The following is a 12,252-nucleotide window of genomic DNA, read 5'->3' on the forward strand; positions in this document are numbered from 1 at the left end:
CATCACGACTCCCGAGGGTGGAAAATTCGGGCCGTGACAAGTTGGTATCAGAGTCTAGGTTACATTGATCTCACAATTCACAAACAAGCTCAGTAGAGTCTGAGGGATCGGAATGGAGACGTCTGTATTTATCCCCCAGAGGCTAGAGAGTTAGGAAAAACTTCACATTTGTTCTTTCTTGTCTTGCGGTTTTGTTTCTCAATGCTAATTAAATTTCTACTCTGTTCGTTCACAGATGGCGAGAACACACGCTTCCTCATCCACCGATCCGCAGCCCGAGAACCCAGCAGCAGTTCCTACAAGGGGCAGAGGGCGAGGACGAGGCCGTGCCAGAGGCCGAGGTAGGGGCAAAGCTCAGCCCCAAGCAGCAGCACCAGTGGCGGAGCCTCAGGTTGATTTTAATGATGAGGTTCCGACCCTAGCAGTTTTGGCGGGCCCAGCTCAAGACCCAGAGGGGTTTATTGCCACCCCAGTTCTTCAGGATGCTCTAGTCTGTCTAGTGGGCCTTATGGAGAGTGTCACCTGCGCAGGCTTGCTTCGTATAGTACCAGCCATCTCTCAGGCTGGATGAGCCCAGACCCCTGCTACTCGCACTCTGGAGCAGGTAGCTCCCCAGTTCTAGACTCCAGCGGTTCAGCCAGTTGGAGCAGTTCCGCCGGGTCTGGTAGCTCAGACCGGCGATGGAGCAGCTATGTTTGCCGATGCTTTGTGCAGATTGGACAGGTTCACCAAGCTCTTCACTACTACTTTCAGCGGTGCTTCCTTTGAGGATCCCCAGGATTATCTAGACAGCTGTCACGAGGTTCTCAGGAACATGGGTATAGTTGAGACCAATGGGGTCGATTTTGCTACTTTTAAGTTCTCAAGATCCTCCAAGACTTGGTGGAGGGATTTCTGTTTGTCTAGACCGGCCGTATTGCCATCCTTAACTTGGTAGCACTTTACACAACTATCTGGTGAAGTTTCTCCCCATCACTCAGAGAGAGGCCTATCGGAGGCAGTTTGAGCGTCTCCAGCAGGGTTCTATGACTGTTACCCAGTATGAGACCAGATTCATCGACTTGGCTCGCCATGCTCTTGTCATACTTCCTACCGAGAAAGAGAGGGTGAGGAGGTTTATTGACGGTCTTATTCAGCCGATTCGTCTTTAGATGGCTAGGGAGGCTGGGAGTGAGATTACTTTCCAGGAGGCGGCCAATGTGGCCAGGAGAGTGGAGATGGTTCTGTCGCAGGGAGGTGGTCATGGGTCGGATAAGAGGCCCCGTCATTCAGGCAGATTCAGTGGTGCCTCGTCTGGAGGCAGGGATTCGTATGGTAGAGGCCATCCTCCCAAGCCCTTTCAGTCAGCACTTCAGGTTTCTCACGGTACTTCAGGTGGCTGTGGTTCTCACATGCGGTATTCTGATTAGCAGCCCTACAGTGCACCGTCCCCTCCTATCAGTGGACCGCCGCTCTAGAGTTTCCAGGGTGGTCATTCAGGTCGCCAGGGTCGGTCTCAGTTTCCTCAGCCGCAGCACTCAGATGGATGTTTTGAGTATGGTGAGTATGGTCATATCAGGAGGGCTTGTCCGAGGTTGGTGGGTACTCAGTCGCAGCAGCAGGGTTCCCGTGCTATGGTTCAGGCATCAGGTGTTCCACAGCCCGCCAGCCAGCTAGAGGTGGGGGTAGAGGTGCTAGAGGTGGAGGTAGAGGATTTAGAGGTAGAGCCCAGACTGCCAGAGGTGGAGCCCAGCCAGCTGCAGGCCATCCCAGAGATGTAGTCCAGAGTGGTGGGGCCCAGCCCCGATGTTATGCTCTTCCAGCCAGGCCCGAGGCCGAGGCTTCAAATGCGATTATCACAGGTACTGTTCTGGTTTGTGATAGAGATGCTTCAGTGTTATTTCATCCAGGGTCTACATACTCGTATCTGTCATCTTATTTTACACTGTATCTGGTCATGCCTAGTGATTCATTGAGTGCTCCTATTTATGTGTCTACACCGGTGGGTGATTCTATTATGGTAGATTGAGTCCATCGTTTGTGTATAATTGTGATTTGGGGACTTGAGACTCGTGTAGATTTGCTTCTTCTGGACATCGTTGATTTCGATGTCATATTGGGGATGGACTGGTTATCCCCTTACCACGCTATCTTGGACTGCCATGCCAAGATTGTGACCTTAGCCTTACCGGGTTTGCCTCGTTTAGAGTGGAGAGGGACTCCTGGTCATTCTACCCATAGTGTTATCTCTTATGTGAAGTCTCGATGTATGGTCGAGAAGGGGTTTTTGGCCTATTTGGCCTATGTTCGTGATTCTAGTGCTGAGGTTCCTTCTATTGATTTTGTGCCCATTTTTCGTGAGTTTCCTGAGGTATTCCCTTCAGACCTACCGGGCATGCCGCCCGACAGGGATATTGACTTTTGCATTGATTTGGCTCCGGGCACTCAGCCCATTTCTATTCCGCCGTATCGTGTGGCCCCGTCGGAGTTGAAAGAGTTGAAGGAGCAGTTGCAAGACTTGCATAAGAAGGGTTTCATTAGACCCAGTGTTTTGCCTTGGGGTGCGCCGGTGTTGTTTGTTAAGAAGAAGGATGGGTCGATGAGAATGTGTATTGATTACCGGCAGTTGAACAAGGTTACAATCAAGAATAAGTATCCATTGCCGAGGATTGATGATTTGTTTGATCAGCTTCAGGGTGCTAAGGTATTTTCGAAGATTGACTTGAGATCTGGCTACCATCAATTGAGGATTAGGGCATCCGATGTTTCTAAGACAGCTTTCCGCACTCGGTACGGGCATTATGAGTTCTTGGTGATGTCATTCGGGATGAAAAATGCCCCAGCAGCTTTTATGGATTTGATAAACCGAGTGTTCAGGCCTTATTTGGACTCATTCGTGATAGTCTTCATTGATGATATCTTGATATATTCCCGCAGCCAGGAGGAGCACGAGCAGCATCTCAGAGTGGTTCTTCAGACTCTGAGGGATAGTCAGTTATATGCTAAGTTCTCGAAGTGTGAGTTCTGGTTGAGTTTTGTTGCATTCCAGGGTTATGTTGTATCAGCAGAGGGTATTTAGGTTGATCCGAAGAAGATTGACGCAGTCAAGAACTGGCCTAGAACAACATCAGCTACAGAGATTCGGAGTTTTTTGGGATTGGCAGGCTACTATCGTCGGTTCGTGGAAGGGTTCTCATCTAACGCAGCCCCGATGATCAGGTTCACCTACAAGGGTGCCCAGTTCAGATGGTCGGACGAGTGTGAGGCGAGCTTTCAGAAGCTCAAGACAGCTCTGACTACGGCACCGGTGTTGGTTTTACCCACAGGTTCAGGGCCTTATACAGTCTATTGTGATGCATCTCGTATTGGACTTGGTGCAGTGCTGATGCAGGATGGCGAGGTCATTGCCTATGCTTCGCGGCAGTTGAAAATTCATGAGAAGAACTATCTGGTTCATGATTTAGAGTTGGCATCCATTGTACACGCATTGAAGATTTGGAGGCATTATCTGTATGGCGTGGCATGTGAGGTGTTCACGGATCACAAGAGTCTTCAGTATTTGTTCAAGCAAAAGGAGTTGAATTTGAGGTAGAGGAGGTGGTTGGAGTTGTTGAAATATTATGATATCACCATCTTGTATCATCCGGAAAAGGCCAATGTGGTGGCCGATGCTTTGAGTAGGAAGTCAGCCAGTATGGGTAGTCTTGCTTATATTCCGGTCGGTGAGAGACCGCTTGCTTTGGATGTTCAGGCTTTAGCCAATCACTTCGTGAGGTTGGATGTTTCTGAGCCTAGTCGTGTGTTAGCTTGCACGGTCACTCGTTCTTCTTTATTGGAGCGTATCCGTGATCGGCAGTATGATGATCCCCATTTGTGTGTCCTTAGAGACACGGTGCAGCGCGGAGGTGCCAAGCAGGTTACCTTAGATGATGATAGAGTTTTGAGATTGCAAGGTCGAGTTTGTGTGCCTAATGCGGATGGGCTACGAGAGTTGATTTTAGACAAGGCCTATAGCTCCCGGTACTCTATTCATCCGGGCGCCGCGAAGATGTATCAAGATTTGCCGTAGCATTATTGGTAGCGGAGAATGAAGAAGGATATTGTTGCATATGTGGCTCGGTGTTTGAATTGTCAGCAGGTTAAGTACGAGCATCAGAGGCCTGGTGGTTTATTTCAGAGGATTGAGATTCCCGAGTGGAAGTGGGAGCAGGTCACTATGGACTTTGTTGTTGGACTTCCGCAGACTCGGAGGAAGTTCGACGCAGTATGGGTCATTGTTGATAGGCTGACCAAGTCAGCGCATTTTATTCCTGTGGCAGTCTCCTATTCATCCAACAGGTTAGCAGAGATCTATATTCGGGAGATTGTTCGTCTTCATGGTGTGCCTGTTTCTATCATTTCGGACCGAGGTACGCAGTTTACCTTGCGTTTCTGGAGAGCAGTTCAGCGAGAGTTGGGCACGCGGGTTGGTATCGGGCCCGTATTTTGGTTCCGGCACCCAGTACAGGTCTTACTGGGTGATTTAAGATAACGCTCTGAAGTTTGGTAAGAAACGGAATCCGTTTGACGTGATTCGGACCGTAAATGCAAAGTTTGATGCTCTAAGAAGTTTTGGAATATTTCATTGATTTGAGGTTTAATTCGTTGTTAATGATGTTCAATTAGCAATTTGATCGCATGGATAAGTTCATATGATTTTTTTTGAGTTAGTACGTATGTTTGGTTTGGATCCCCGAGGGCTCGGGTGAGTTTCGGATGTGTTTCGGAAGGTTTTAAACTCTTAAAAAGTTGCAGGTTTTCAGCTGTTGGTATTCTGATATTTCCTTCTTCGCATTCGCGGGAGGACCCTCGCGAACACGATGTGTTAATTGTGCTGAAGGATAATTCCTTCTACGCGAACGCGAAAGCCAGGTCGCGAACGCGAAGCCTTGGTGGGCCTTCCCTTCGCGAACGCAGTCCTGGCCACGCGAACGCGAAGGCTAATTGAGCCTGGGCAGGGGAGGGGTATTATACCTACTCGAGCGCGACCACATGGACGCAAACACGAAGGCTCGAGGGATCACTTCTCCGCAAATGCGAGCCGTCTTCCGCGAACGCGATGGCCTAGCAGGCCTAACCCCTCGCGAACGTGATGAACCTGTCGCGAACACGATGGGTAATTTCGCCCAATTATTTTAAAAGACCAGAACAGTAGCCATTACTGGATTTACACCAAAACTCATCACTTCTTCATCTTAACTCCAAATTTGGCGATTTTTGAAAGGGGATTTCACCACCAATTCATAGGTATGTAATCTTAGACTCATTTTCTTCAATTTTCATTAACACCCATTAGATTTCTAGGCTTAAATCATGTTCTTAAGGGTAGAAAATTAGGGATTTGAGTAGAGTTAGGCTTTTTAATTAATTGTGATTTAGACCTCGTTTTGGGGTTGAATTTTGGAACTAATTATATATTCGGGCTCGTGGGTAAATGGGTGACCGGGTTTTGGTCCGAACCTCGTATTTTGACCAAGCGGGCCCGGGGTCAATTTTTGGATTTTTGGGAAGAATGATTAGAAAGCTATAATTTAGTATTGGAATTGGATTGTTTAGCATTTATTGATGTTATTGATTTGATTATGTCTAGATACAATTGATTTGGAGCCGAATTCGAAAGGAAAGGCGGTGTTTGAGGCTTGAGTTGGCCGTGGAATTTCGAGGAAAGTGTTCGGTCTAACCTTAGCTTGAGGGATTAGGAGTTGCGTCCTATTTGCTAATTGTTTCTTGTTGAGTACGACGTATAGGCATGGTGACGAGTATCTATACGTTGGTGTTGAGCATGACCGTGAGTCTTAAATTGATAGTTGTTGTGTTCTTAAATGATACTACAGATGCTTTAATTGGTGATTCTTAATATTGACCAAGGATTTAGTTTATTTTCGTGGAATTTATTTATGATTGGGTATTGGTTTTAATTGAGTTGAGTAGGAGTTGAGTTAAGATTGGTTATAGCTGATTCTCCCTTGCCGGGACTGATCACGCCCAACTATGCCGTATAAAAGGACAATGCGGTCGCTGCAAATATAATCCGGTTTACAAGTCCGGAGTCGAATCCCACAGAGAGTTAACCTATCAACTGCTACCTTCAGACCCACCAAGTCTTCAGAACCAGCTTCTCAAATATTCAAATTCTCAGTTGAGTGTTCTTTAATAACTAGTTTGCAAGTAATTAAAAGGCTATAACTAAATTAGAAGGGTTGTAAACAATTATGAGAAAAAGCTAAGGCAATGATTTCCCCTATTGATGGAATCCCTTCTGTTTATGCTCATACAAATTTACCCACACATCTCTATCAATCATGAACGCTAATCTTACCGCAAATCTCTCCCGAGTAATTACAGTAATCTACTATTGCACTCTCCCGAGATACACTAGCTTGCTTTATTTAGCACAATTCAATTTAGATTGCACCCAAGGCTTCGTTATTCCTAATCCCGCCTTTAAACCCGCAATTATAGATTCCTCTAATAATCTAGGAGTGGTGTTGTTCAACAATATCCTAAATATGCACTCTTTTCCAAGTTATGCATACTAAATAGGTACAGCTAATTGAGGATCCTGTCAATTAACTACAATGAACACGAAGTTGAACAAATAAAGATTAAACTTGCAATTTGTATTCACATAAACAAGAAGTTCATCACCCAATAGGTTCCATCAAAGCCTTAGACAAGGAATTTAGCTACTCATAGATATGGGAGAATAAACTACGCTTGAATTCATCATAAAAATCAAAAGAAAGGAAGAAAGATGTTTAGAGTACTTGCTCACAATTGTTTTCCTTGCTAAGAAACCTAAAAAATCAATACATGCCTCTCTTGGGCGAAGTCTAGCGTTTTAAATAGGGTTTAGGTCTAAAAATCCCGTGTTTTACACTTAAGTCCCCGAAGTTTACTGTGCCTACCGCGGTTCTACCGCGGTCGCGGTAGAACCGCGGTCAAACGCCCTCGCGAAATCTTCAACCTTCAGAGACTGCCTTCCACCGCGGTTTCACCGCGGTCGCGGTAGAACCGCGGTGGAACTTGTACCCGGGCATTTTGGCCTGTTTTGAATGGGTTACTTGGGAAATTCAACAATTAGCCTTTTTTCATCAATAGTTGACTCCAAAACCGCTCCTTAGCCTTCCTTACACCTATATCACCTGCAAATCATGTAAAGCACTAATAAGAGCATTTTGTTGTCATTTTTCACATTAAAAGTTCACAAGAAGGTGATTATTTGGTGCGTGATTATAGTCAAATTCACCTATTATCAGGGACGTATATACTTTTACTGTTGAATTTCCTTGCCGGGATAGTGTAGTTTATTGTTGATCCCTTGCCGGGACTCGTGGTATGGTTTAGTTTAAGGTATGTAAATATATTGGATCGGGTTGCACGTCGCAACAATGTTATATTGGATCGGGTTGCACGCTGTAATAGTGTTATATATATTGGATCGGGTTGCACGCCACAACAATGTTATATTGGATCGGGTTGCACGCCACAACAATGTTATATTGGATCGGGTTGTACGCCACAACATTGTTACAAATGGATCGGGTTGCGCGCCGCAGCAGTGTTATTATTGCTTTGTTGTAGATTTTGAATTGTTTCTCTCATACTTCTCTTTATTTCTGCTGTATTTGATGTGTTCCCCGAAGCATGTACCTCCTCCCATTTAAACTGTTTATTCTTGTTTATTTTTCCGCCGTATATTATATAATTGCACAGGTTTATCTGGAGTCTGGTCCTAGCCTCGTCACTACCACACCAGGGTTAGGCCAGGTACTTACCAGCACATGGGGTCGGTTGTGCTGATGCTACACTCTGCACTCTGTGCAGATACCGGAGCAGCACTGGGATATTAGCACTTGGGGAGCCAGCCTTCAGTCTACCCAGAGATCCCGAGGTAGTCCTGCATGCGTCCGCAGGCCCGACGTTCTCTTCTATCTAGTTATATGTTCTGTTTTCACTTGTATCCGAGATAAACTGTATTTCCTTTTTCAGACATTTGTATGTAGTATTCTTAGACAGTCCGTGAATATTGTGATACCAGATTCCGGGTAGAGGAGTATATTGGCATTGTATTACTGATTTTGATCATTTCTAGCTGTTTAAGTCTTCCGCTTATTCTGTTATCGTTAATCTTTAAATTGTTGGTTGCCTATTAATTCAAGTTGTTAAAAAAGATTAAAATGAAAGAGTTAAAATTTCTATACTCGTGGCTTGCCTAGCTTCTACGAGTAGGCGGCATCACGACTCCCGAGGGTGAAAAATCCGGATTGTGACACAAAACATGAAATGACCTATCGGGTCATCATAATTTTAGAAATTTTTTTATTAAGTAGCTTTTTGTTAAACAATGACCTTTAATATATGTTTATTAAAAAAGGAAAAGAAAGTAAAAGACGATTGGGATTTGGGAACTGGGAGTTGGGTACGACACTTCCACTTTGGAAGGAATTGGTATATGTTACATGTCTCTTTGAACGTAGGTTGCACATTTATCTAATATCATTATATAAAGTTTGTACTGCAAAATGCTAAATTTTCTTTATATGCATACTTTAAGAATTTTTCGAGTTATAAGCCTATTTGAACACACATTACTTTCAATTCAATGTTTATTTTATAACCTTATCGATTATCTAAAATTGAATTTTAAATTAAAAATTTGAACCTAAAAGTTTTGTTTGAGTATCTCAAAGGAAGTAATGTTTTTCTCACAAATAGAGGGATGGGGTTTCTCTCGCTTTTGGCATAGCGGGCCCCCAGTGGGAGGCTCGCACGACGGGCTATTAGCTCAGTGGTAGAGCGCGCCCCTGATAATTGCATCGTAAGCAAATTATTAATTGTGTCATAAAGACCCTTATGTCCACGCCCGGAACGAATGATGCCAACCAACTTGACAAAGACATTCAGATATGAAAAAGATAAAGAAAGACGTGTTAAGCTTGTTTTTTCCCAGCCGACTCGCCCACTACCGTCTTTTTTTCGATTGAAGAGTCGGACATAAATTCTTTCTAACTTTTTCTCTAAGTGAAATTCATATCAAACACAATTTCAACTTTTAACTTAAAATACTAATTTTTCAAACTTCAACCAAATATGATCCTAACATAACCATTTAAAATGAATGAGTAATCACTACCGGCAGTGAACAATCGTAAAAATGAGTTTCTTTTTTTGTTGGTTAACATTATTTTTTTTTTCAAATATCAAAAAATACTTTCAAAACTTTAATATATGTATTGTCAAACTACTAGGAGTATTATTGTTTATGAAAGAAAAGGCTGACGCCAAAAAACAAGGAACTGACTCAATCATGACACAATTTGAATAGGTCCAAACTTTCCTTCACTTCGCATTTGTTTTTTTTTTTTTTCTTTTTTCTCAATCTTCCTCTCTTTTCTTCGCTTAATCTAGGCAACTATGAGCAAAATATTATTCCCTATCAATCCTCCAACCTCGAAAAAAAACATAAGAAAGAACTTTAGTTTATAATATGAAGTTTTCAGCGTCATACAGTAAAATAAAATAAAAAATAAAAGGAAACTTAGAAAATTATGTATAAAATTGTCAAAGAAATGACTTACAATTCAAAGAAAGACTAACTTTTTTTCTGAACGACTAAAACATAATCAATTCAAAATCAAAACTACCGCACTCTCCCCTCGAACTGGAACAAATACTTTTCTAACACTTAAATAGATCTCTAAAGTTATTTATCAAGTCGATAAAGGTATCTTAGCTCATGAAAATAAATATAGATCGAATGATTCTTTCTTTTGTTGTATTGTTTCTTTCTAGAAAAAATAGTAGTGACTCAATGGCACAATGTTATCAATATATTGCTATTAAACGACATCTACATTTCCACCACCACTTGCATAAACATTATAGAAAATTTAGAAAATAATCTAAAATTGTAAAATTGTGCAAGAGAATTTTAGTGAAAAATATGGAAAGAATGTAGGTGACGCGTTTCAAGAAAACTATCTTGAGGTTATAATTTTTCACTCTATGCAAATGGTTTAATGAAAATTCGATACCCAGGATACATTAGTAGAAGGAAAATTTCACAGAATGTGTTTAAGAAGAAATACTATTGCCTATTGTTGCATACATTGAATAAGTTTGCCTAAGGGAAATCATTCAGATTCGTTCCTCACAGTACTCCCTCCGTCCAAAATAAGTGATTTTTTGGCCTTTTTCTTGTGATCCAAAATAAGTGATTTTTTCAAATTTCAAGAGTGAATTAATTATTTTTTTCCTACATTGTCCTTGGAGTAAATAGTGTTGGAATATGTGTTAGGAGTGTTTATGTGAGATAGTAAAGGTTAATATGGTCAATTCCATTGCTAATTAATGCTAAAAGGTGGATTTCTTAATCTGTGTGAAAACATCCAAAAAATCACTTATTTTGGACCGGAGGGAGTATATTTTATTCACTTGATCATACAGAAGTATAAATACTCAAAAGAGCAACTCAAGAATCTTTTGCACAACTAATACATTACAATTTCCTAAAAGATTGCTCTTGAAAAAACTAAAAGACATTTGGAGAAATGAAAAGTTATCAACCATTACCAAGATATGCATTATAACCAAAGAATTGCAGTAATTCCAACAGACATCTAAAAGAACATACTCTTTTGTTTACCAGAGTTCCTAAAAGTCCAGGAATCCATTTCCAAGCCTGTAGCTATTTTTTGTATGTGTCATGGATACAGAAACCAACAAACAGAAGTGTCAATCTGATGAACCTCCCACAAGATATGGATTCGATTCCCTACCTAAAGAAATTGTCCTTGACATAGCTTCCAGGCTTCCAATAACATCTCTAGTCCAATTCAAGTTTGTTCGCAAATCATTTTACAACTTGTCTCATGATCCTGAGCTTGTGAATTTGCACCTGTCTCATGCACTAAAGAACGATCCTTGCATTATTTTTCATGTGGAGGATAATCAGCTTTACTTTCTTGAACTTTCTGATCTTGGTATGGAAAAAGTTGTGAGTAAAATCAGCACCCCTTTTTCAAACTTTGTGCCTGGATTAAATGTAGTGATTGGTTCATGTCATGGGCTATTGTGCACATTTGATTGTCTGTTTGGTGATGCACTTTATGTGTACAATCCTTTTACAGGAGACTACAAGCAGCTGCCTTGCGATATCAGACCATTTGAGGAAGAATTTGTTCTAGGGTTTGGTTTTCATCCTATTACCAAAGAGTACAAGGTGATCAAGATCATATATTATGACAATTTGTTTCATGTTGACGGCCGTTCATTTAATGTTTCAAAAGTTGAAGTATTTACTCTTGGTGGCAACAGTTGGAGAAGAATTGAGAAAGTTGATTACCTTATTGAGTCAAAGTATCAAGGAATTATGTTAAACGGGAAGATGCATTGGTTGACTCGATTTGGAAAGTATTATGGACGTCGTGATAGGCTTATCGTTTCCTTTGATTTTGCTGCTGAGGTATTTTCTGTAGTTCCAAAGGTTGATTTTGTTGCCAAGCCAAGAATTCACAAGTTTCATCTAGCAGTTCTTGGAGATTGTCTTGCTGTTGCTCTAACTTTGCCTCGCCAAAAAGGTGGAGGAACAGAAATTTGGGTAATGAAAGAATATAATGTGAAAGAGATGGGTGAAGGAGTTCATAATTGGGGCTTGTACACCAACTCCAAATATTGGCACTGAACATCTGCTGCGACTGGTGAAAGTTGTGTGCCTGTTGAACAATGGAGAGCTCTTGCTTCAGTACGACGGTGGGAATTTTGTTTTATATGATCCTCAAAATGGTGTCTTTAGGACTCTAAACTTTCAGGGAATGCCTTGTTTTTCGCCGCTGGCATATGTTCATGTGGGTTGCCTTAATTGGATTGATATCCAACCTGCTCATCTTTTACAGAATTAGATCGTCAATAAGCTTATCAGACTCCTTTCTTATTGAAAAGCTTGGTCATATGTGTTCAGCACTTTGTTGTTTTGTTTCCAGAAATATTTCTTCTTGTAATTATAAGAGATGATTTTCAATGAATGTTTTAACCTTGAATACGTAAGACACACACTTAATGGTAAATCTTTGCTTGGTCCTTTTTTCTCAAACACAACCTTCCAAGTGCTGGTCTCCTCTTTTATACACTTCCTCTTGCCATTTTCCTCTTATAAAAAAACTAGCCATTCCCTCCATATATATATATATATATATATATATATATATATATATATATATATATATATATATA

General features: G+C 41.6%; 2 protein-coding genes across 2 annotated transcripts; both read left to right on the forward strand.

The window, feature by feature from the left end:
- Positions 2,585-3,058, forward strand: LOC109227827 (RNA-directed DNA polymerase homolog). The gene has a single exon (XM_019393022.1). The coding sequence runs from the start codon at positions 2,585-2,587 to the stop codon at positions 3,056-3,058; it is 474 nt and encodes a 157-aa protein (XP_019248567.1).
- On the forward strand, positions 10,727-11,704 carry LOC109227828 (F-box protein At3g07870-like). Its single transcript, XM_019393023.1, has one exon. It carries the CDS (start codon positions 10,727-10,729, stop codon positions 11,702-11,704), a length of 978 nt encoding a protein of 325 aa, XP_019248568.1.

The sequence above is a fragment of the Nicotiana attenuata genome, chromosome 6 (genome assembly GCF_001879085.1).
Source record: "Nicotiana attenuata strain UT chromosome 6, NIATTr2, whole genome shotgun sequence".
NCBI lineage: Eukaryota > Viridiplantae > Streptophyta > Magnoliopsida > Solanales > Solanaceae > Nicotiana > Nicotiana attenuata.

Coding starts and splice junctions, on each gene's coding strand:
- LOC109227828 (XM_019393023.1), top strand. CDS start 10,727: ATGGATACAGAAACCAACAAACAGAAGTGTCAATCTGATGAACCTCCC.
- LOC109227827 (XM_019393022.1), top strand. CDS start 2,585: ATGTGTATTGATTACCGGCAGTTGAACAAGGTTACAATCAAGAATAAG.